General features: G+C 32.7%; 1 protein-coding gene across 1 annotated transcript in view; it reads right to left on the bottom strand.

Annotated features, from left to right (window-relative positions):
- Positions 1-1,961: 1,961 nt before the first annotated feature.
- Positions 1,962-27,794, bottom strand: part of LOTGIDRAFT_169673 (hypothetical protein) — a gene marked incomplete at both ends in the record, with an annotated part of 38,386 nt that continues 12,553 nt past the window's right edge. The window contains 3 exons of the mRNA XM_009067978.1: positions 1,962-2,622; positions 5,744-6,138; positions 8,594-8,695. Of these exons, the coding sequence (XP_009066226.1) occupies positions 1,962-2,622; positions 5,744-6,138; positions 8,594-8,695 (1,158 nt within the window). The remainder of the gene's footprint in view (positions 2,623-5,743; positions 6,139-8,593; positions 8,696-27,794) is intronic.

Here is a 27,794-nt window from a genome sequence, read left to right as displayed (position 1 = left end):
ATTAAAGACTAACCTACCTTCTACCCACCTCAAGTCAACCCCACCCAGATTTCATCTCACATTCTTCACCCCTCAGACTCATTTATACAATAATCTCAAACTCTGGTTTTTATTTACAAAATGACAGTAAGGAGCCATTATTCTTCAAACACTCAAAACCTTAATAAAACTGGTAGTTTTTAAACAAAACGCCAATCCAGTTTTTGCAAAAACTTTCAGCCCAACTGGCTAAAACATTCAGAAATTGGCATAAACACTTTTTTAACAGTGCTACACTTTAGCAAATTCAGTTAGAAATTCAACCAGTCATAAGTAGATTTATTAATTGCAATATTAACAATCTTTCAATTTTTACGGCAAAAGCACATTGAATTTTACTCAAATCTGACAAATGCTGATGTTAAATAGAGCAAAGACATTTCTGCACATTCAGGCTATTTTTAACACTATCAAGATCAGTCTACTATATTCTAAGGGTAGATCAAGTGGTCATTGACAATATGCATGTGCATGTTCTCTATCATCACTAAAACTACCCAAAAATGGAATTAACTGTTCATGATTATGATTGCAAACAGCCTCAGCTGCGCAAAAATGTTTTTACACCATAAAATAATATAATTCCTTATAGTGAGCGAAAAAACAAGCCATAAATAAGACATTTTCATTAACATAACAAACTTCCTAAAACAGGAGTCAAATTTCTTGTTTCCCACTAACATGCGAGTCAACTTTAACATGCAAGTCAACCTTATTATGGGAGTCAGTTTTCCAGACATGAGAGAAAAGTTTACCAAATTGAAAGTCAAATTTCCCAATTATACGAGAGTCAACTTTCCTGACCTGGTAGTAAAATGTAACCATTTTCTATGGCAGGTTTTCCGACATGGCAGTCAACTTTCCAAAAACTTTCCAAACAAGGCAGTCAACTTTGCAAACATGGCAGTCAACTTTCCAAACATGGCAGTCAACTTTCCAAACATGGCAGTCAACTTTCCAAACATGGCAGTCAACTTTGCAAACATGGCAGTCAACTTTCCAAACATGGCAGTCAACTTTCCAAACACGGTTATCCCGCATAACATCATTAAATAAAACTAAACATAACAACAATATATACAAAATAATTATAACTTACAATTTCAATACATTTACAATTTAACGGCAAGTTGAGGAAAAATTCTAAAATTAGGCTAAAAATGGAGGTAGATTATTAAATATCCTTTCGCCTTATTTAGGCTTAACAATGTCAAGGTCACTTTCAAATATTAGCCAATCGAATATCAGCTTCAATCTTTTATAAGTTTAAATTTCATCCAATAGGATTTCATGGTTGATAATGTACACACTGGTCTCAGTGATCTAGTTTATTAAATACACATGCAAACTTCACATTGTCTGAAATGCATGGTCATTTTATCCTAGTTTTACCACAAAATTTGCGTAGATTTTAACAGGAATTACTATACAACATTCTCATTCAGTTTATCGTCTGAGTAAAACGAAACTCTTTCCATACGAGTTTTCAAATATCAATTCCATCACTCTACACAGTGAACAAGCTGAACCCAGGTGATGTTCGGAAGTGAGTACACAACACAACACCCTTCGCAGCTAAGGCCAGGGATCTCCAGGTTTGGGGTTTATTTTCGTGCACAATACCGAAATCACACGATATCTATCACCAATCCATAATACTATTATTTTACATGAAGTTTCTGTCATCAAGGGCCAGAACTCTTATTGAGGCTTGCCCCCAACACTAGCACAAATCATACAAATACTGTTTTCTTTCATCATCTCTTTAAGTCTTTCAAAATATCACAATATTCTACATTCCAAAACACTGCAAATCTTTGTGACTTGATTTCCCAACACAATCTCAACAATTTAACTAAATCCCAGATCATTCCAAAACCATCAACAAATTTGTTACCATCAAACAATCAAGACATCGCAATCTACGCCTCGTAATAATGATGATAGTGATGATGATGGTGATGTTCATGAACATGGTGATGCTCGTGTCGCTGAATCACAATTTTATCTTTGTCAACATCGAATGTATGCTCGCGTTCAATCCATTCTGCAACTTGCTGCATCGCTAAATCGTGATTCTTTTCCCGATGTCGATGACGACGATGATAATGCGGTGAAACTGAATTGGGAACATGAGCAGGTAGACTAACAGGACGAAACTTGCCGTGTTTCTGAGGTGAAGGAGTAGAGGTCACGTTTCGATGTCCTTTCGGAGAACGAGTTTCCATTGGCTCTTCCTTAATATCATGTGACCGCGATTTGTGGTCAAGTTTCGGTGAGTCCATTTGTTTACAAAGTCTATCTGATTCACGTTTGGCATTATCATATTTCTGGGTCGTCACATCATGTGACCTTGACCTATGATGTCCATTCCCAAGATGCACTACACCAGATCCTGCGGTTGGCATGGAAGGCGTGTTTTGAAATTCTGTTGCATTATTTTCAATTCCTGCTAAATCCAAATAATAATTTCTTCGATCCTGACACTCTTTTGGCTTCTCGTCTGCTATTTGTGGAAGTTTGTTTCTATGACGACGTTTATGATGTGAGCCGTCTGTGTTTCGGCAGTCACTATGGTGCCTCCTGAAAAGAGAAAAAGAGATTTGGAATTAAATTCGCATGACGACAAATTGAGCAACAAAAGCCTCATTTTGATGTGAGTCTTAAATCATTGACAACCAATTTTCAATCTGATCACAAAAAACTTCATCTATATCACATTGGGACCTTCAACTTGTCAAAATAACTATCTGGTTCTATCTGTTTCAAATTTGTTTTTTTTTAACTTGAAATATAGCTACATATTATTTAAAAATTCTCGTAATCTAAAATGTGTTATTTTAAACTTGGCCTCTAAGATGAAGAACTTAACATTTTATTTTCTGAAAAAATAAATTTCAGTAAAATAATCTAGAATTTCCCGTAGTTAAACTGAGATAAAATGTATTTAATTATTTTCCTAAGTCTAGAATTCTCCACATCCGTTTATAAATGACAGTTCACACCTTGTCAGACTGATTGGCATCGGGTTAAAATCTGATTCTGAAATTTTTAGAAAACTCAGTCCCACAAACAAACAGGAGTTATTGCTCACAACGAGAAACCTTTGATCTGTCATAGCGTCATTAACAATTACTCAAGCACAAGTTTATAACGAGGGGCCTTATTCTTGATAACTTAACTAAAGATGATTTTAGTGTTCTAGTCATCTGATTGGTCAATCACTAAAACCAATTTTAAACCAGTTTTATTATCCAATCAGATTACTGTATTTCTTAAAATCTGGATTTTATTTAAGTTAAATTTTGGAATATAAGGCACAATCACATGCTTAGAGGCTAAATGATGGACAAAGGAGTTATAGCATGACATTTATGTTTTATAACTTTACATCCTTTAGGTTGGCCTTCTGCAATATGACATATGGATAATGGAAAGATGTTTTATCAAATTACCCCCACATGCGAACCTATCCCACCATTATTAATAGTTTTCTTGATCACCTATTGGTTCTTTACATACTTGTGGTTTCTAGATTTTCTAAATTTAATGATAAACATATTAAATAAGAATCATAAAATCAACAGGAGAACGTATTCTTAATTCCAAAATAGAAACAGATCATAAATTTATTGCTTAACTTGCAACTTTTTTCCAATTGAAGATTAACTTTCTAAATATATACCAGTTATTGCTTAATATCGAAAGCAAAAAGTTGAAAATATTACATTTTAATAATCCAATGTACATTTTTCATCAATTTTCTCCCAGATAAAACATTTAAAATTCCCAAAATATTACAAATTAATAGTTTGGGTTTTGTGTATTTCACCAATTTTCTAACAGATAAAACAGTCTAAATATGTATCATTTCTACCTTATCACAATATTTATAAATAGTTGAAATGTTTTAGGCGATGTTTTTAAAGTTTTTATCAAGTAACTGAGTCCTATCTTAACAATAGCTAATAGAATCAAGTTCGGCACCACGCCATTATCAGGTATAATACCACCCAGACTGTTACCGTGTTGTTTTATATCAACCTTATCTTAATGAAACATTTTATACCTTAATATCGTCAGTGTTTACTCTTTAAAAACAATAATAAAGTCAGCACAGACCTACAGGAATATAAACATAGTTTATCTGCAGCAAGAGATGAATTCTCCTTCATTGGTACCTATAGTTTGATAGAGGGACGCTCAAAACTTGAGACTGCAAAGTTTATATGCTAAAACCTGTAAAACCTCTTTACAATTCCTTTAGGTCTTAGATTTGGAAGTTAACCCTATTTCTACTTTGCTGCCCTGATGAGGATTATATATCAAAAACAGATTTTTACTGCATGAGAGAAAGCTTTTGTCAATCAGTATTAGTTAAGTACCACAACACGGATGGGGAAACGACACGACATGGTCAAGAGATTTTATACAAGCTATATAACAGCACAAGACCTACACGAAAAGTCCTAAACAATTTGCATCAATATTAAAGGTATAATATCGACCAATCAGATGACTAGAATAACCAACACCTCGTATCCCGAGATAACGTGTGTCTGACTCTGTTTAATGGCTATTTTATGATGTTTTCTGGGTAATTTCTCTTAAATTTACTGATATCAAAACTCTGGTGAAATTGATACACGATTTCTGGTTTTCTTATCAGTAAGGAAAAGTTCTGGTGAGATTTGGCTACTGTGAAAGTTTGACTTGTCAATCCAGAACATCTATCTGCCATTTTGTTTTTTAAGTTGATACAGAACTTATCAGTAAGGTAAAGTTTGAGTCTCGTGAATTTCGGTGTTGAACAGGCCCTTAAATAGGGAGAGTGGTGTCTCCCCGCGTCCCCTGGAACTACATTATTTTGCTAAATACTGTTTTTATTAAAATATTTGGAAGAATGTCATGACATTAAGACCATTTCAAAACACCAAACAGGACATCGTCAGAAAAGAAATTTAATCACATCCAGGAACAGTTAAGAGCCAACTTATTCTTGAACTGAAAACTGGTTGTATACATACTCCAAAACCCAGAGATGTATCTTCAAGCAAGTTCGAATTCATCCACTGCCATTGATAGCAATCCTGATGTTCAAGTCAGTTTTTTCCTAATCATTATGAAGAATATTTATGTTTAGAAACAACCCCACAAATAAGAGTATAAACATCTTGTACCAAATATAACCTATAAGTGATATTAAAGTGAAAGTAGCAGAATTTTATCACCTGCTATCTAGAGTTAATGTTTAACTTCTCCCTACTGTTTGACCTCTGACCTTCATGCCATGTTTACATGATAGCACCTATCCCATAAATATTGTTTATATTATCTTAACGAGCCTCAGACTCCATGTTTGTTGTCCAACTCTTATCAATTAATGAATTGTGGAATTTCTACCAACGCACATGAAAACAATTCCAGAACACTTAGTCATGGCTGTTTACTTTCAGTTTATTACAACACAATAGATATAGACCAGTCGGCACGACTTCACAAAGCAAAATCTAAGTTACATTGAGGCAAATGAGTATCAGGGTGGATTCAAAATATCTAATGGAAAAACAAGAAACCTCTAATTTGCCTCCATTAAGCTTAGGCTTTGTTTCTCAATATTACTGTCTACTGTGTGAAGGGAACAAGGCTTTTACATTTGACATCTTTGACATCAAGAATTTCCAAAAATAAGACTAACACCTACCTGAGTTGCTTGATGTGATTTCGTTCCATATTTTCCTGGACAAGTTCGGCCAGTTGCTGTTGATCCTCCAGACTCAACTGGTTCCGTGCTTTACTGTTTGGTAACCCAGGTAACACACTAGCTGTCGTCTGCTTCTCATTATTACATTTTATATTCTGCTGTGACGTCAGATTATTCAACTTCGCGATATCTTTCGGTTTCAACGTATCTTTGGTTGTTCCATCTTTTATTTTCGGACTGTCTTTTGCTTTTGCTGAAGCGAGACGAGCACTGTGTAGTTGGGCATTATCCTGTCCCACAGTCAGACGCAGTTTTAATGTTTTGGTTCCATTGTGAGGGAGTTTAATGGAGGAGCCAACAGCATCGTACAAAGCTTTTAACAAACTCGCTAAGTCCTGAAAAGAGACAATTTTGAATTAGAGGCTTAAGCATCCATATTTAACCAGGATTACAACTTTGGATTTATTGTACTAGCTTGTCCTTACTAAACATCTTGGCATTGATTTTTCCAGAATTAGACGTACCCATTTACAGCTGGGTTGATTGGAATAATGAATATGCCAACAACCACCATCATGGTAATCCATTAGATTATTTGCACCTTAAGCAACTGAGCTACAGTCCTCACCCAAAAGTATGTTTGAGTTCAATATATGGAAACTTTGACTAAAATTGTCTTTGAATATATTACCTGATGGTAAGGAACAAAGGCTATTTCACAGTTTACCACCAAACATCTAGAATTTCTACATGGAATTTCGGATGAGAATATTGTTGGCTACAGACCAATATTAAATGACCCATATGAAGGGTGATTAATCAGACAATATGGCTACTTCAGTTTCAGGTCTGTTAATTGGCATTGTTAGAGTTACCACCAGAAAACTATCCCATAAACTAAATCTCATCTTGCCAAAATCAACGAATTTTTCTTCAACTAATGAGAAGTCAGAGAGCGGGCATGACTTAAAAGGGATTGTTAAAAGGTTTTTGAGAGGGTGTCTTGGGGACACTAATAGCCATTAATTTGCACAACTTGTTTTCAGTGGTTCTTGCAATTCAACTTCAGGTTCATTGTCATAGCTGTGTCCAAAAGGCTGTTAGATATCATGACGTGCTATTACAATTGGTTACCCTTTAATATTACATTGTATAACAAAGTACAACAGAGTATAACAATTGATATTCAATCTATAAATAGGCTAATTAACATAACGAGTGTAATCATTCATATAACAAGGGGAGATAATGAGGATAATAATTCTCATATACCACGGATATAGCGTTTATATATCTAACTCCGGGTATTTATAGTATCAGTTTCCTCATCTGAACTTTTCTCTGAATTGAAGTAAGGTTATTTGGTTTCAGCGATTAGCTTTCTGGGTTAATTATGGTTAACTGGTTCAGATTGTCTTTCACAATATCAGAATAAATTTGATCTATATTATTGCTTCTATTAGTTTGAGATAAAAATAATAATCGGTACAATCAACGACAATTCTGTCCATCAAAATCAGGACTGACTCTAGAAAACAGACCAGTATTTCATAGCAATAATATAGTCCAACTTGTTTCTAGCTATTGTTATTAGGAGATAAAGTTGAGAGCAACTGTCAAATTTTGTCACGTTGAAAATTAAAACCTTATCACCTAGCAACAATTCAATCAAATAAAAAGCTAATTTTCGTATTTTAAATTGTTTTCTAAATTTCTAGATGACGAAACATCTGATAAAACTCAACTTTAAACATATTAAAGGTATCAAATATTATCAATTTCTTTTCATCAACAAAATTCCTGTATTTATAAAGATAAGGAAATCGGTGAGTGAAATAAAATGAATAATATTCTGAAAATGGACGACCTTTGACCTATGACCTGTGAAATTCCAGGTCAGAGTCAAAGCAAGGTAAAGAAAGATAGAAAAGAGAGGTGAGGAATGATGTTTTGATGAGATGTAAATCAAATTTAGAAAGGCGGGAGAGATATCAACATTTGTACAAATCTTTACAGATTGATTGAAAATAAACATTTTAATCTGATATCTCCAAATTAAGCCTTTGATAAAGTAATTTTGAAGTTATATTCCAAAATTAGAAAGAGCATAAAGAATGCTGCAGAAAGAATAAGCCTCTCAGTTTTAAACATGAAAACGTATAACTAAAACATGAAAATGTGTTCTTGGGATCAAGATTAAGGAGGGTTTGTTGTTTTTTCCCTTTTAAGCTGTTTAATTTACCTCTTTCAGAAAGAGTTTAATGTATAAAATGTCGGATCTACGATGAGGGGTGTTGAAAAATTATGATGGATGTTTTAAGACAACCTGATGAAATATCAAACTATTTCTGTAATATTTCTACCCAACACCCCCTCCCCTACTGTCATCACTTGTCTCTAGCCTGATAACCAGCCATAACCGCCAGGTAATCTAGGTTAAAATATTACCCCACCCCCTCCTGTCATGGACTTCAGTATGATTACCCCCAGAAACTATGTGGGATGGTTAGAAACTATGTGGGATGGTTAGAAACCCTGTGGAATGGTTAGAAACCCTGTGGGATGGTTAGAAACCCTGTGGGATGGTTAGAAACCCTGTGGGATGGTTAGAAACCCTATGGGATGGTTAGAAACCCTGTGGGATGGTTAGAATCTTAGGAAGATACATCCCTATATCTATAGACTGATAAAACACAGATGTTGAAATTTTACACGAAGTTGAAAAAAATCATTTATGTTCATTTTTCATTTCAGAAATTTGAAATAAGTTTGGCTGAAATTCACTCATTTGGGAAACATATCTCTTTAAATCCATAGAAATGCAAATAAAAAAATTTGAATAAAACTGACCTCTTTTGTTATTTTTCCATGACCATCAAAATCATACAAGGTAAACGACCATTCCTGTTTGGACGATTCCGAGCCCTCAAAATGGACTCCACATTCAAATTCCTAAAATGAGAAAAAATAAAAACAATATTAAAATATGTGGAACATTCACAAATAAAATAATGAAATCACTGATGATGATGATGATGACAGGACTTTAACAGCCTAATGATACAGCTTTCCTTTTCCTAACTGGGCTGCCACCTTTAAATTACCTTAATGATAAAACCTTGTGGCCATGGATAGTTTAATTTAGGATTTTAAAAGCTCTGTCTACCAACTGGGTCTGGTCAATTTTATATTTTAGGTTCTTAAGAATCTTGTCTACAAGCTGGTCCTTTTTACGAGGATAACTTAAGTTCTCACAAGCTGGTCCTTTTTACGAGGATAACTTAAGTTCTGGTCCTGTTTCTTTGGGTTCCCAAGAATCCTATCTTGGTAGATGGCCCTGGATCAAACTTTAAAATTATCAGTACCCATTTACAGCTGAATCAAACAACATGTATGGCAATCCAAAATACCTTGCTATCAATACTAATGTATCACTAGCCAATTAAGATTCAAACCTACAAGCGTCACTATCCTAGATCTAATATTGATCAAAAGAGATGTGTCTGCCTCAATTTAACACAAGCTTTATCAATTTTGATTGAAATCTGAATCAGACTATCACATATTGAATAGGGATGTATGCAGTATGATTCTAAATAGAAATATACTAATACTAGGTATAAAGGATTTAAAGGGATTGTAAAGAGGTTTTTTTTATTTTGTATGTGTAACCAAGACTTGGATAGCATCAATTTGCACCATTTCATCTTCCAATCAGACGTCTGTGGTTCCTGCAATTCCACAAAAAAATAGTTGATGATGACGTCAATAATATGCTTTATCATATAAGGCCCTTTGCAATAAGTGACATCAACAAACACCTATTTTTTGTGTAATTGCAGGAACCACAGACGTCTGATTGAAAATTAGAATGGTGTAAATAGATGCTATCAGTCTCCCCGATACATATAAAATTTTCAGACAACCTATTTACAATCCCTTTAATATTTAGTTTATATGCGACTCAAAAAAAGGTTAACAATTACAAAACCATTTCATTTTAAATATATAATAATATGAAAGATTATAATATATGCAGTATAAGTTAAAAATTATAAAAGTTTTTGAACCAAGCCCTGAGTTTTACAGAGTATAGTTTAATTTTTTAAGTTATTAACATGTCAAAATAAGGTGTCACATGTTCACACAATGTTTCAAGTACTTTTTAATATATATCTACATTTTATAATAATTATCTTTCAACTGGAGCAGAGTAGAGAGTCTCTGTCACCGCAATTAAAAAAACTATTTTCAGTACCCGTATATGATTATAAGAATTTTTTGAAAAATGTTAGGGTATATTCTGAAATTCCTGAATTTGGTATTTGTCTAAAAACTCTTCCAGGAATTTAAAGATGGTTTCAACAATCTCTTAGTTAAAGAACCATTAGATGAAAAAAGTTCAAAACCACAAAGCAAAAAGCGAAAAAGCAAAAAAATATTCTGATTCATTTGCATAAAAGTAAAAATCTTACGTTGATATCTTGTCAAATTAAAACAGGTAAGTACTCTCCCATCAGACATTTTAAAATATCCCAGAATACCCTTGAAATCGTCGTCTGTCAACATGTCACTACGATCTTACGATCCACACCTTATTTCAACGAGATGATAATGACAAAAATAAATATTGAAAATTCTACAATAACGTATTCATACATTGGTCTTATTTCACGGAATCGCAGGTCTCCATTATTCAACTGTCAATCAATAAGGTAATTTACATCACGGAATCTTCCACAAATATTGAACACTCAACAATTCATATTCTGCAGCCATTTCCATGACGATTAAATGCATCACTATTGTTACTAACGCCATGTTTCCATAATTCTCATCAATAAATTTATTGACTTTAAACTTCACGTTGCGTCAAATCCTTCAAAACCCAATTACTGCCAAAACCAATCATTTAATACATCACTTTAAAATAAATATTTCTAATTGGTGGAAAAATCGTTACCTTTTATGGAACTTATCTATATGTGTTATTTCTAATTATAATAGAAGAGATTGACAAAGTTCTCTTTTATCAAGATTTTAAAGAACGTGCTTTCTGCATCTCAAAATATTTAAATAAATTGATAATCTGCAATTGCAATACATCCAACCCTTCTATCTAATTCCTTATTTTATTTAATGCTACAAATTTTCATGCTACTCTTCCATCAGATGTTCAAGAAGTGACAGAAGTATCAACAAGGATGGAACCATCAAAAAAAGACATTTCACTGCCCATGCGCTAATCGTGCATATTGATCATTTGCCTCTGTATGATCAAAATATTAACTTCAAAACAAGAATTTCAAAATACATACAAATGTAAATCAAACAAATTCAGAAAGTTTTACCCTGTCTGTCAAAATAAGAGAAATCCACATCTTGATTTTCAAAAGATGACAAAAAATAAAAAATTGAGTCCTATCTTGCAGCAAAACAGAAGTCAAATGGCTCAATTTGTAGGGTGAGGAAATTTCATTTTGCAACAATGTTGGGTTAATTAGTAGATGAATGAAGTAATTAGGTTGTTTTGATTAAAACCCATTGATCTGTCAGGTCTGGATTATCCCCCTTGTCCAACAGGTAAAAACACATCCCTGTCTACTTAACCTGTCATCATCTTGACATAGATTATAAACCCAGGGCATTGATTGGTTACTCAAAGCACATCATCCAATCAGATTCAAGTTTCACTAAACCAAATAACAAACTGGTGTAGGTATGTCAAAAAAGGTAAATCCCCTTAAAATCCACTTGAAAAAACAGTCAACCGGACATGGATTATAAATCGAGGACATTGATTGGTCAATCAAATCAAATCAACCAATCAGATTAGAGTTTCAGTAAACCAGTATAGATATGTAAACAGAAAGTAAATCTACTTAAAGACATGTCAACCACACTCCACAAACATTGGTTTTCTACTTTAGATTCAAAAACATTTCTAATTTGAAAACATTTAAAACCTTAAAGGGATTGTAAAGTTGTTTCTATGTTTTTTGTGTGTATCAGGGACACTGACATCGATCTGCACCATTCCATAATTCCACTTAAACTTAGCATTTTAAGACATAGCTTTTGTTAAGGCCCTTACATATAATTGGCAATGACCTCAAATTACACTGAATGAATGAAAAAATAAATGATTAATGAAATCATGAATGAATGATTAATGAGAGAATGAATGAATGAATATGAATGAATGAATATGAACGAATTTACAAAAGAATGAATGATTTATGATGAAAGAATGAATGAACAATAAAATGAATGAATGAAAGAATGAATGAACAATAAAATGAATGAATGAATGAACAATAAAATGAATGAATGAATGAACAATAAAATGAATGAATGAATGAACAATAAAATGAATGAATGAATGAACAATAAAATGAATGAATGAATGAATGAATGAATGAATGAATGAATGAATTAGACAAACAGAAGACAGTTACCTTCATACTGGTGTCCCAGGACACGTCGAGGCGTAGTTTCTGACAATTCATTATGGTAGAATTATAAACCAGAATGACTATATTGGTAATAGTTCCTATCAAATATTTATTTTTATGTCTGACATTGGTTTCACTTCAAGGGACAAGACACATTTTTTTTTTATCCCAGTTTCCAAAAAAAAACAAGTCGGAAAAACAATCTAGGAATAATTTGTCTCCGTTTTTGTGTCAGGAAAACAACAAGGGAATATTTTCTCCACCATTACAAACTATTTTTAAACAAAACAAATTCATTTTCTCAAATTTCCAAACAAGGAATTCTTGGATGAAAACCATTTCCTGTTTGAATTCTTATGAAAAAATCTTCAAAAAGTTTCTTAGCTTCGGAAACTATAATACCATAGTTTTTGCACATAAGTTTTTTCACAAAGTTAACTTTCGTGTTATCAAATTTGTAACTTAAAAATTCAAAAAAATATAAAGACTCAAACACTTGTTATGAACTGGTACAAATCACTTTCTCTTTCCAAGTATCAAGAACTTCCGGACTTTTTCCTTCCTTGTTTTAAAAATCTGGCAATATATTGATATCTTTATTATATTTAACCTTTGACCTCATGAAATAACTATACCATATTTTCCACATATCTTGTGTATATTTCACTTCAAACAAGTCGATATTGTCCTACAGTTTTCCTGGAAACATAATATCATTTAAGACACCACACAGTATTAATCATGAAATTTCACTGGAATTTTTCATAAATGTGAATGAGTCAAAGAAATGAGTCAAGATGATTCAAAATGCCAGGTGAGAAGGCAACACATGGTTTAAATATTCGATATACAAAAACTTAAACAATAATCAATATAGTTAATAAGACATTCCAGATGGTACAGAGTGGCTTTGTCATCTGCTAAACTGAAAGTCTGATCCCACAGTTTTTGCTTCCTCGAGTCAGTTCAGTGTTAATTGAAACAGCTTTATTGGCTGCTAACTTGATTTCAACTCAGTGTTCAGTAACCACAACCCAGCTGTAAATGTCTTGGGATTATCTGGGAAAGATCAATGGCAAGAGATTTCGTCAAGGTCCAGGTTAGAAAGGATCCTCAAAACGGAAGTTCTTATCCTCGTAAAAACTGGCTGTTCTTTTCTTTTCATAACATAAAAAAAGTTTACTCAGCCATATAATTTACAATACTAAAACTTTAACATAATTTTTTAATGAGGTATTTTTTTGTTGTTGACAGTTGCTAGATTATTAATTACTTAGACTGTAACATTGTTCTACATTGTACCAGAAAACCTTCAGTCAAAAAACACTTCCCTAGTGACAAAAACTATCTGTAATACATCACGCTGGGATGATTTCAAATCGTTTGTGAATTGTCAGAAAACTACGCAATGTTGATTACTTTGTAATTAATTACCGCTATCGTTACAGATAATGATTATTTTATAAAACCTTTTATAATGCACTGGATACACATAAATTGCAGGTGCATTAAAAACGCGTAAACATATGTTTAACCACTTAAATTCACGTTGATTAAAAATTCATTAATTACTTGCCATCATAAAAACAATTACAATAAAAACATTGCTGTCACGTTATTTGCTGCATGCTTGATTTCTTTCACGTAATGCACATGAAATGCACTTTCATAATTTATCTTGATCAACAGTATCTTATCAATTTCCAATATCTCTTCTCAACTGAACTTCTTTGTGTATGCACATGATTTTAACATAAAATTCTTCTCAATTTCCAACTATCAAACTCACAGAGGTAATATTTCTCTTTATGTTGTAAAACGCACATGAAATGCACATGTAATTTACCTGCATAAATCCTTATATGTTATATTCTATGACAGATTAATGCAACATTATATCCTTAATTATTTTAGACTCTTTGTGTAACATGAAATGCACATGTTTCTTAATGCACGCACACACAGTAATATCAGTGAACATACATTAATGTTAATGCACACACATGCGAATGAAGAGATCTAGTAACTGAAGTAGCCTGAAGTAAAATGAATAGAATCAATGATTAGATTCGCTCGATTCCGTCATACGGTTGACCGAGTTTCAGGTATGGTATTACTGCTAACAACTAAGATTATAATTAATTTTACTCGGTAACTTCGCTAAGTTGATCTGATTGGTTGATTAGATTATACCAACTAACGATAAAATCAGATTAACAAACTCGTAAAGTGCAGCTCTGTACATTGATGGAATTCTTAACTAGAATACTTTGACATGATATGATTCTAGAGATTTTAATATTCATACTGATATATAGATAGGATAGGTTTGCTGACTTGACATTCCTTCTAGAGAGTCCACATAGCAACGAATAGAACCCCTGATAATGTTTATTAATGGACTTCTTTACTTGAATGCTTTGACACGATAGCTTGAAGTTTAGTTTTTATAAATTAGGTTGGAGTGAAGAATTTGAACTGTAGAATATCCCCATTGATTTGTAACTCTGAATCCGCAAGTTTAAAAACTTTGCTCGTACGCACAAATCCTTGTATTGAAATTTTCACTCCATTTAAAAACTAGCTGTCTTTATGAGGATTTTATATCGAAAAGATATGCAGCAGCATGAGATAAGCTCTTGTTGATTAGGACTTTTTATAAACCTACAGTAATACAGCACATAACAACTTATCACTCTGAATTTAAAGTTACTAAATTAAATTACATTTCATCCTGAAGTGAAGGTAAGGTTTAAATATCTCCCAATATTCCAACATCACAGACAAACTTGTTTCTAAATTTTATTGTATATTACATCTTTTCCTGAATCCTGTAAAAATTCATGACACAATCACACTTCTGCCAAAACTACAAAATCCTTCCAAAAAGCCAAAAAATCCTTTGAATTACACAAAATTCACCCCAAAAATTACTTTCTTCATTCAGCTGTCAAGATGTAAAAGATAAGTAAACACTCATAGTGAAATATTTTCAAAATAAAACCTGTAATTTCAATGTTGGGTCGCAGAGTGTGAGTGTAAATAGACTTCACGGTCATCATGACATCTTTAAAGTAACAGTTAGGGTTTGAATAATTTTATCACATCTCTAAGTATATAATAATTACCTAAGCATTGGTTAGAAATGGATTATGATATTATGGGAAATTGAAAGCCTTTCTCTAGCTTTTATATTAAGTTGGATTGCTGTCTGTTTTGCAAGAAAGACAAGTAAAGATGTGTTCTATCTATGACTCAAAACTTGTCAGACTTTTTCAGACACGACATCCAAAATAAGTTTCAAGCGACTCATCTCAATATTTTACAGGACAAATACTTGAAAGTCAAAACAACTTTTCAAAATCTAACAACAGTTTCTTTAACATATCATCAAAGTTTCTGAAACCAAACATATGCTTCAAATACAAGGTCATTTGTGAAAATATTTCAAAACCATACTCCTGTCAATTATTTTAAACCCCAACCTATACTTGAAAGTCAAAGTACAAGGTATAAATACAAGAGACTAGGTAAATTGGTGGTAACAGTAATAAATGTGGCTTCAACCTAATAAGGTATGAAAAATTCTGATGCCTCTGCCAGTGTTTTTGACTCTTTTGCCTGTCACTCAGAGAGTTCTTAAACCCAACCTATACTTGAAAGTCAAAGAAAAGGTATAAATACTGTAGACTAGGTAAATTGGTGGAGTAATAAATATAGTTACAGTATATCAGATATAAACAGATATATAACTAGATATTTTCATACCTGCCAGGTAATCTAATTAATCTAATTAACGCTAATTGGCATCAAATATAAATAAAGAATTAAATGAAGGTTATTCAGTGGGTTATGAGATATTTAAAAATTTAATATATCAAAGTTAAAGTTGTTCAATAATAATAATAATAGTCTTGTAAGGTGAGCTTGCTTACTTTGATCATACACTTCTTAATATTACAATACAAGTTCTATTTCAGAAACAACCTTCCTGATGAGGATTGTATATCTGAAACATCAATTGTGGTGAATTCTTGTCAATGTTTGCAATTTCTCCAATAATCATTGTTATTTTGTATGTATTAAGATTGGGAACTAGATGTCAATTTTATTTTTTAAAAGGGATACAAATAGTTAATTTTGAGCTCTTTCAGCTGGTAAAGCAAATATTTCTCGATGACTATATTTTGATATCCCATTCATATTATCATCAATAAATCTATCGTTTGTTGACCAGTCATTCAGACAACAGTCTCGACAATGTTTGTTTATTCGCCTCCAGACATACCTCATTCCATCTAGACACAGCCTCTCAGGCTCCTCGTTAACGATTTCTTAATTAGTATTAATTACCAATCAATCAAGCTCTGCCCCAGGTGATCTGAGAGGTTGTTAGGTCATGCAGGTAGAGAGATAGATACAGTTAGTAAATATGGTAAAATCATTTTAATATGAAGCAGAATTTGGTGTCCCATTGCTTCGTAACTTTTGGCTGATTTTTACTAGAAATCAAAAGAAATCTAAATCATTTGTATGTTCCATCATTTTGTAACTTGTGTACCTACAGAAATGAATTTTGCTAATAACCAAGAAAAACTTTGACAGCTTTAAGATTTTTAGTTCTTGTTTCAGTGTCCAACTTTAATAGTTTAATCTTTACAATACACTCCTCTCTAAAACAATGTGCTAACAGAGTTAAAAATATAGAATATTTTACATGTTCTATAAAGCTGTGTCTATATATAATATAATATAATAGAAGCTGAAATATCCAGTAATAAAAATATCTTTTAAATTACAACCATTATCCATCATAGAATAAATCAGATTCACAACTTAGAAATAATAATGTTTTCACCAAAAATACCATAAATTCATATCAATATTTATTTTACAACACAATGATGGATGATTTATATTATTAGATTTGTACTTTAATCAAATATCAGAGATAGCAGCCATTTTTCTTTCTGTCTAAAAGACTTCCAGAGCTGCTCTTTGAAATATCAGAATAAATTTCTCTTTGTATTGAATTAAGATGGATTGGTTTCAGGGTAAGAAAGCAGGATTGAATTGAAAGGAGTTTTACATCCTTATTTTCTGTTGTGGATTTGATTAATTTGAGAAGCACTTTGAAATATCCGAATAAATTTTCTCGGGGTTGAACTTTGAAGAGTAAGAGAGCAGAAATGAAAGGAAATGGAGTTTAACACCCTACTGTTCTGGTTCTTCTTTGGCTAATCAATGACTTGAAATTGATTTAGCTAATGAAAGCAAGAATTTGACATCCTTCATGCTTCTGATAATAATCTTTAAGCGACAGTTAAGTATTAGGGGGGTGAGAACCAACACTGGGCTGACTCGGCATAAGAATGTTGAGATTTGAATCCATGGCGGCTATTTGCCTGGCAGTCGACAATCTGTCACGCCATCGACAGGAGAAGTATACCATAAAATTTTGTTCTGTTATTACTGCTGGTGATAAGAGTGAACACACCCTGCCCAGCTAGACAAAACATCCTGTGTTACAGCATTGATAATCTATTAATCATATACTTTGAAAAACTTTTTAAACCGTTGGCATCAAAATATCACATTATGAACAACAATAATTTGTGCAAAGAGAGTTAACATGCCCTGCCCAGCTAGACAACACATCTTGAGTTATAGTTTCTATGATTTATCACCCTAAGTTAGTGTAATATTATGTAAAAGTTGAAGAAATAAGGCTAGACACAATGTAACCACTACACTTGACATCTTGACATAACTTTATATAACCTTACCCCTAGCTCATTAATTTCTACCCCTAATCCACCACCATCAATTCTTACCCTGGTTGAAGACCCTAAGATAGCTAGTACATTCCTAAGTTATCAAAAATTTTAAATGTTGAATTTAAATATGAATTAAGAATATGTAGGCTATTGCGCCTCTGATCCTTTTATTGCCAAATATTTTTTGTAAATATTGATATTTCGTGGTACATGTTTCCAAAAATATCTGGCTTAAAATAAGACTTAGGGAGTTAGTGTATTTAAATCAAATCTTCAGTGATATTTTCATGTGACCATCATTTCGTGAAATTGTGGCAATACTGCAACTGTGGGCATAACAGTTGAAGGGTTAACAAGGCAATTACTTCTCTAAGAAATTGTGAAAAAGAGTTCTGTAAAATCATCACTAGATTTCAGCATCCTCATCTTATCTCATCTCTAATTTAATTATCATTAATTATCAAGTCGTTAAAAAGACACACTACTGTCAGTTCCCTTTCAACTCCAGTCTTTGATGTTTTTGTGGTAAAGACCAGAGTTATTCACCCTCTTAACTCGTCTTTTTGAAGTGGTCGTGTTATTTCTGCTAACAAGATCATTGGGAATTGGGAAATGGAAAATTGAGAGACAGTTTCTGAAACGGAACATCTTCTGAAGATAATTCTCAATGTAGTATGAAATATTTTTAACCTAGTGTCGAGTTCTTCTCTAGTGATTTTAAGAAATTAAAATAAAAAATTTAAGCTCTAGTTCATATGGGAAGGTTTCAAATAGTAAATCATACAACATTTAAATACAGGTATTGTTTTGTCATTGAGCATTCTTACTTATCTTAAACCACATAGAAATCTAGGTTGATGACATTTTTCTGGAAAATTGTAACCCTTCCCCCCTCACCTCCAAACCTTCTGGACTCTTTTACCCATTCCACATAAAGTTATACTCTAGAGGCTAGCTACTAGTGACTCCAAGGTTTTGACAATACCTGAGAATGTAAAAACAGATCTCTTAAACCTACAAAGATTCAGACCAAATAAAAATCTTAAAAAATTGTTCACCTTCATAATTAACGATGTTGTGATCTCTAATTAATAAATTCAGGTAAAACTACAGGTAAAATCCATGTTATATTTTCACACTTTACTATCAGACGTTAAGTCAAAACACAAGGCACTGGATCTGGTTTCTTATGGTTTGATAATCCTCTAATCTTATTGGTTCACTGAGAAATAATCATCCAATAACAGGGCAGTATAAGTTTAACTTCAAAAGTTAAATTTAGAATCAGTGTTCACATATATTATTCCTATGGACACTTAACAAAAGTACCAGTTCTAGGTTATCTAATGTTCAGAAAGTCTAAAATGGATAAGTGGATTGTTAAAGCTGAATGTTAAATGACAAATTTCCACAAAAGTATATCCAAAGTTTCAGTAGCAACACTTCATGTCAAGTTGGTCTGAAATAACTCAAGGGTTTGTGTTCACTTTCAATAACTGATATACCACATGTTTCATGCTAAACTTAAATGTTACATCAACTCACTAATCTGAAGTTGAATGAAGATCAGAATGATAAAACTGTAATATAATTGGTTGGTAGATATCTCATTATCCAATCAAACAGCAGTATGTCCAAACTCCTTGACAACATTTGTTGAAGTGAGATCTACATAAACGAACAATTAAAGATACATCCAACTGGGGCTACCTGTTAGGTCTGTTACATTTAACAATCAATCAGCCTTTGATCTTGATAGTACAAAGACTAGCCATTTTAACATGGTATACAATCCCTGAACTCTAATTGGTCAATTAAATAAATGAAGACCAATCAATGAGTAGTTAAGTAAAACTATTAATGGTTGAATGGCAATGAAAGTTCACAGTTTGCCACCAACTGAGGAATTTAAGATATGACTACTGATAATTAATCAATCTAGAATACAAACCATCAATTATGATTGGTCAAAATGCATAAATTATATCAATCTAACCAATGAAATTGATGGATCAATGAACCGAGTGTAATTAAGGTGTCTAGGGACATCAGACAAGTGGCACAGTAGGACAGAATTTGACAAAAAATACTGAAACCATTTTCTATAATACCTTAATCCATTTGAAACATAAAATTGATTTAGTGTTAGCCAAGAGGCAGGAATAAAACCAGGAGTATTTTAAGGTTTGATCTTGAACAATTGAAACAGATGAAGCATTGTCAATTACTCTTGAATTCTAATAACTCTATTGTGCAACATTGTATGACACTGTACAACAAAAACCTGTTATAATAACAGAATACAATACAGAAAACAATGAGTTTTATATTGGACTGTTTATGACTGAAAATAAATTGAGAAACATGTCCTCAGGGCAGTATCTTGTCGATAATTTGATGGCATATTTTGTAAAGCTTACTGTCCTATTGTTCAGACCACTTCAATAAATTTATAAAAAGAAAAGACGACAGTTTTAAAGCTTACAACCCATCAAGTCTGTTTGTCAATAACTAAGATTGTCGTACATTGTTTTCAATCTGTCTCAAGCTTTTCTAAGTCTTTGTGAGAGAAAATTTACAAGAAAATTGTAAAATAAACATCACACAGTAACAATATAATAAAATTTTACAATTGTTTAGATGAATTACTTAACAAATTTTACAATGTGTTCAATTTGTCTTCCCAATGTTTCTTGATTTTTAAAAATTAATTTACAGTAGTTAGAGTAAAATCAACAACACCAACAATATGAAAGTTACAGAAGATCAGCAATGCCATACATTGGGCAATGAGGGAAAATTTAGAGACATTTGTCAATCATCATTTTAGATTTTCAACTGTTAATCAGATAATCTGAATGTTGTATTATTCCAATCTGAATATAAATACTGACAAAAAGCTTGTTATCTTTATTGTGCTGTTAAAAATCACTCATGATTGTACTTGTACAGGAGTGACAATGCTTTTAATACAAAATGACAAACGTCAATCAAAAAATCAATTAATCAATACCAAAGTCACGATCAAATACAAAAAATATACAGACACAACGAACAATTATCGATCGAATAGAACAAAAAAAAAAATATTTTATCGAACTTGTAATCAGTCGTAATTTTTTTATCGTCGATTCCTGACTAATTAATTAATTAACGATAATTACTGATTTTTATCTCTGTTTCTTAACATCAATATAAAATTAAAATATTAACATTTTTAACATAATCTTTATATCTATGTTATTATCTATAAGCACTGGGAAATGAAATAAAATAGAGTTTTACTCCCTTCTTTTCTTCACCGTTAGTTTAATGAAGACTGACAATGCCATGCAATGAGGGAAATTTTGGGGATTTTTTACGAGAAAAAATTGCTTTTGCTTATGCCAAAAGAATATCAAAATTGACTTTCATATAATATGTTCATGCTAGGAATTCATGGTCAGCTTAAAACTACATAAGTCAAAATAATAGAATCTCTTCTTCAAAACAGCGTGACTGATGAGGATTTGCTATCCTAAACATATGTTAACAGTTTAAGATGAAAAATAATTATCTAAAGGCAGACCTTTGTTTTCAAAAGAACTACATCAAAAACTCAACTTGTCCTAATTCAGGCTTAAAACACAGGATTACAACTATTAACAAAATTCAATAAAAATCTTTGAAGTTTTTTCTAACTAGCGTCGGATTGTCACCCAAGGGATGAAGGTGTCTACCAATATTTCAAGTCTATATTTAAAACAGGATTGGATTTGATAGTTTTTAAGGATCAGAATTAAACATCCATAAAAGCAATGGCTGAGTACAAGAGTTTAGGTGTTAGAAGAGGTGACAATAAAACATCGAAACAAGCATTGGTGGAGGTGTGGATTATTGCATGTAATAAAGACCAGTTAAGTGTTGCCAGGATGAAAATAATTCACAAAGGCAATGGCTGAGACGTAAGTTATTGTTTCCAATCAATACAAATTACGGGATAATTATTAATCCATTCTAAGTTGATTAAATCCAGATTAAGATGGATTAACAGAATTAATGTTTGGGGATTAAAATAATCTTAAAATATTTTCTCAGGGCTTGAGTCTGTCTGATTAGGAACAGGATGATAACAGCTTCAAAAAGATTTTTAACTTAAATCCAGAATGGATTAGGATAAATCTTTGTGGTCTAAAAGTTTTTTGTTTAAACCTCACCCCTAACAGCTTCTTGGAAGTAACAACTTCAAAAGAATTTAGAGAAGAATAGGTATTAGCAGTGGGGCGACTCTTGGAAGCACAGGCACAGGCATCAGAATTAGGATAACTCTTTCAGATCTTAAGTTTTGTGCCCAGTCTACCCCTAGACTTTTTGATTCAAGTCTAAAGTTCAACTGATTTTACCATTTATTGTTTTCAGGATTTAAAGTTCTGAAGTTAAAGAAAGTGTTAGCTTCTGTTAAGCCTTAGTCATTGTTGAATTGTAAGGAATCAGAAGCCATAAAATAACAATAAAATGATACAGATAGATTCTATTTTGATGTACAATAAATCATTATTGGCCTAGCATAGTCATCAGCTTACTCTGGCATAGTCATTAGCTTACTCTGGCATAGTCATTAGCTTACTATGGCCTTACTCTGGCATAATCATTAACTTACTCTGGCATAGTCATTAGCTTACTCTGGCATAATCATTAACTTACTCTGGCCTTACTCTGGCATAGTCATTAGCTTACTCTGGCATAGTCATTAACTTACTATGGTCTTACTCTGGCATAATCATTAACTTACTCTGGCATAGTCATTAGCTTACTCTGGCATAATCATTAACTTACTCTGGCATAGTCATTAGCTTACTCTGGCATAATCATTAACTTACTCTGGCCTTACTCTGGCATAGTCATTAGCTTACTCTGGCATAATCATTAACTTACTCTGGCCTTACTCTGGCCTTACTCTGGCATAGTCATTAGCTTACTCTGGCAAAATCATTAACTTACTCTGGCCTAACTCTGGCATTAGCTTACTCTGGCATAATCATTAACATACTCTGGCCTTACTCTGGCATAGTCATTAGCTTACTCTGGCATAGTCATCAGCTTACTCTGGCATAGTCATTATTAGCTTACTCTGGCATAGTCATCAGCTTACTCTGGCATAGTCATCAGCTTACTCTGGCATAGTCATTAGCTTACTTAAACATATCAATTTGCTTCAAACAAAAAATCACAAATTTCTAAAAACTTAAAAATTAAATCCTTTCACTCATCAGAAAACATCTCATTCTGCAGGCGTTGAAATAAAACATAAAGATTCCATTTTTCTAAAAGTTAAAATTTCTCACCATTTCAACACCTTGTCACCGAAAATTTTGACTTATTTTAACTTTCGACACACACGGTATAAATCAGATGCATTCTTCGTGGATTTCAATGCACGCATACACAAAACCTTTCAGCAATTCATTTCACACTTTCATAAAAACAGACAAAAAATTTCCGCTATCGTTTTTGCTTCATTACTTTGCTCCTCGTTTCAATAATCTTATCCCAGAATGCACCTAAAAATATGGAGAAATTATTTGACGTCTGCATGCCTGAGCTGTAAAGATCAGAAGAAAGTTTTTGTAAAAATGACGGTATGAATAACTAGTTGTGACATTATGAAGTAAAGTTGTGGTCATAATTCAACATTTTTTTCTTGGCTGCGTTGATTTAAGAGACAGCCTTCGGGAAGCTGTACAGGGAAATTGAAATATAGTTTTCAAACACGTAAAAGATTCCAGTTTAAAGTCTGCTAGGATTGGTATGTTAAGAGTTGAGAGAATCTTCTCCAAGACAGGAGAAATTTGGTTGGCACCAATTTCTCGACAAAGCAAGGATGACACTGTGCCAATTCTGGAAAAAATGTCACTGACAATGCTTTCCAAAAAAGGGAATTTGGCACTCTAAGATCCTGGAATCTCAAGAGAAATGGCGTTGTGATTTTTCATACAGGGAAAAAAACCTATTCCTGCTTGTCCCCAGTCCTAGACATGGCAATGGTGAGCAGACACCTAGCTATTTGTAACCTCATTTCATTGCAATTTTTTATATGTGAAAAACTACAGAAAATATTCTTTTATTCTTGCTTATTAAGTTAGGAAGTTTAGCGCTGAAGGTTTAGAATCTCTTATGAGGAAAGTAAAATTTCATTTTAACTTATCTACATGGAACATAGGAAATTATTCCAATTAACATGAGGCATCATGAAGTCAAATCTAAGTGGCGAAGGATTTAGAATCTCCTACGAATTTTAACACGAAAAAGGATAGAAACATATTCCACCAAATCTGCCATGACCAACTACAGGAATGTTCAAATTTCAAATTTTGATTCCACCAACATGAACTGTAATTTAGCATCCAACTGAAAAATGATCATCTTGATTTTTAGATAGCATGTCTCTGCAAAATCAATTTCCGAGGTAAATTGGAAAAGATCCAGAAAGGCTTTATAAGAAATGCATTTGTCACTCGCTGAATGATTGAACAGTTTGTGGCATTTTTTTTTTGCAGCAGAATTGATAAATCAGGAACAACAAATTGAATTTATAATGATAAATACCACATGGCCTATCTGCTCAACTTAGTGAACTGAGACCGTCAAAATCAATATTGATGGTACTTGAAGAATTAATGTAAACTTTGTATCACAAGAGAGACTGGGCATGCTTACCCTACCAGATACCTGACACAAAAATCCGCTTTCCTAATATCTACAAAGCTATTGCAATTTAAAACCAGCGAACAGGGAATGGGCACTAATTATCACCTGGAATTCGACTTCAAGATTTTTAATTAGGCCAATACTTCCTCTATCCTTCCATTTTCTCCATTACCGTTACAAGGAAAACTATCAACTAAATTTTCAAAGATCTTCCGTAAGCCCAGTGTTTGCTACTATCCCCCCTCCCCCCCTACAGTACCTTACAATCCTTAATGAAACCAGACACTTTATAACTGTAGTCAGACAATTGGTTATGACTAACAACAATCCATAAAATTATCACATTATCAGGTATCACAGACTCATGGCACCAAAAAAACAGACTTTCAATTGGAACAGACATTCCAGAACTGATCAAAAGAACCAGGCAGGTATCCTGGAATTAATTACAGACCTAGGAAACCATTATTTCAACTTTATTTCCGTGAATCATCGTAATAATGGATCATAATTGTAATTAGAAACTCCTTAATGTAATATGGCCACCACAGGCGTCTGCAATTCCGATACATTAAGGCGCCAGTCTGGCTACATCGCTGGACAAACAGTTGGAAGTCTGAAGATGTAAACAGCAATATTTCATTCAGGCGTCACCATTATCACCCATTAGATGGAATACGACAATGATTTATCTCAAGATCAATTAATAATAATTAATACGAAGAAACATAGCTATCATCTGAAGGATGACACATAACTGATAAAGGCTGATTCAAAATTTTATGCGTCAATGTGTCTTTTTTTGAATCATCTTGTGTTTTGATGTTAATATCCATAAGCACTTAATGTCAATGTTATAATTGACTAATTGTCTAGCTTTGGAAGAAAAGTTCCTAACACAGGCTGTTTCAGAGCTCAATACATTAATGGCAGCAACCTGTTGCAGGCAACATTTAATGGTTGTATCAGAACAAGGAACTACATTGTCTGCTGGTGCCATAATTTTAGCACACATCAATATGACTGTTCTCAGGGAAAATTAGTTAGAGGCAATGCCAAGAAACTTCATTCTTGATAGGGATAACAAGTAACGAACTAAGACTGAGCCAAAAACTGCTTTCATGTAAAACTCACTTGGCATTGAGAAAGAGGAACTAGCTAATGGCCATAATTTTACCTTCTGTCAATATAACTGTCATCAGGATAAACTGATTCAGGACTCAATGCCTTGACCATTCAGATACCTTAATGGCAGCAACCTGTTGCAGGCAACATTATTGGTTAATTCAGAACAAGGAACTAAAGTGTCTGTCGGTGCTAATGGCCATAATTTGATGGATCGTCATTAACAGTAAATTTGGAAGAAAAGGGTTAATTCAGGGCTCTGACAATTTAGTAGCTGCAACCTTTTGCAGGGAAAATTGAATTAATATGTCTGCTGGTGTTAATGGTTATAATTTCATCAAGCGCCAATAGCTGTGTCTTCAGGGAAAACTTACAAGAAAGAGCTGATTCAAGGCCATGCTATTCCCATTGATAATGGCGGCATTAACTGATCATTTGAGAGAAGCAGACTATTATATTTAAGGATCTAATGGCCATAAAAAGTGATCAAATGTGACAATATCTAAGATATTAATGTAGTTTTGGGGAAAAGTTGTGGCTACATCAAATAAAACAATGTTCTGAAAATAATGGTCCCCACCTGTTGCTGGCTCTAGTATAAGAAAATACGAATGGCAATTAATTCTTGACTAAATAATAACAAACAAATTGTTAATTAGGCACCAAACTAATTAGGGGGACATATTCTTCAAGAACACTCATTTCCAACATGTATAATCTGTAAGTTATAGAAAAATTTGGACGAACAAATGAACAAGATGAACAAATAATTTCCAAAATGTATATCCTCAAATATCAGTCTAAAGATTTTTGAGCCCAGATGAACAAATATTTGAAAAGTTAAAAGTTCCATAAATGTAAATTTGACCAAAATATCTTGACAAAAGTTTGAAATCCAAACTTACCAAAGACGACATTTGCTATTCTAGGTGTACCTTTACATTTTACTATTCCTATCTTCAATTCTTTACAATAGGATGTAAAACTCCATGTTGACTGAGGGTTCTCATGATTCAAAACATCGTTAACATTAATTAACTAATTCAGCTAATTAGCACATAAAAATCAACAACATTGTACGACAGGGTTCTTACACAGAAACTTAATAAACACTGACTGACTGACTCATTCACTATCAGCTACGAGCAGGACTGGAGTGATAGAGACTATGATATTAATGTGTATGACCATTATAACAAATTATTGAGACTTGATAATCTTATTTGATATTTTCTCTTAATTACTGTCCTTTTCCTTTCTGCACGTTAACTTTTTTTGATTTAATAGACTAAATGATCAAGTACAAGATATTTAGTTAGTGGAAAAAACAAGATGAGATCTTTTTTAAGTTTATATCTATTCAAACTAGAGAAAAATGAATAAATTTATATCAAAACTGTTAATGATTTTCTTATAGTATTATACTCCATGATCAAAAGTTTGTAGCAACTCAAAAACTGGATAAAAGAATCTAAAATGCGAAAACAAATAATCGAGACTGGATAATCTAATCATACAATAATAATTGAGATTGAGAGTCTGGTTAATCATATCTTTGTAAACATATTTATTGACATGTTTCGTGGAATCAATGAAAGTAACGTGTAATTATACCGAGTGTGTCTGAATCATCGCGGGTAAATGACGTCCATTTTGAGGCTGTGACCAATTAAACGCGACAATTTACGTCCAATTTTAATTATTTACGAGCCTTTAAATTATAACACTTGATGTGTCAATTTTCTTTCTTGGAATTCCACACGATGATGATCGTTACTCTGTTAGAAAATACGGTTTCTGGAATCTCATTGAGTTCCAAGACTTTCTATTCAAAATTATTCAGAGTTTTTTGGACTTTTTGACTATCATTTATGTTATGATTTTAGTTGAGAGTTTTTTTTTATTTTCATAATCCCTTATTCGAAAAATAATTTTTTTTTTATTGAAGAATTTTCCTTGATTCACGTTTGATGTCAATATATTATATATTTTTCTAAATTTTTGACA

The sequence above is a fragment of the Lottia gigantea genome, assembly GCF_000327385.1.
Source record: "Lottia gigantea unplaced genomic scaffold LOTGIsca_88, whole genome shotgun sequence".
NCBI lineage: Eukaryota > Metazoa > Mollusca > Gastropoda > Lottiidae > Lottia > Lottia gigantea.
The sequence above is the reverse complement of the archived record's forward strand: the minus strand, read 5'-3'. Positions and strand labels throughout refer to the sequence as shown.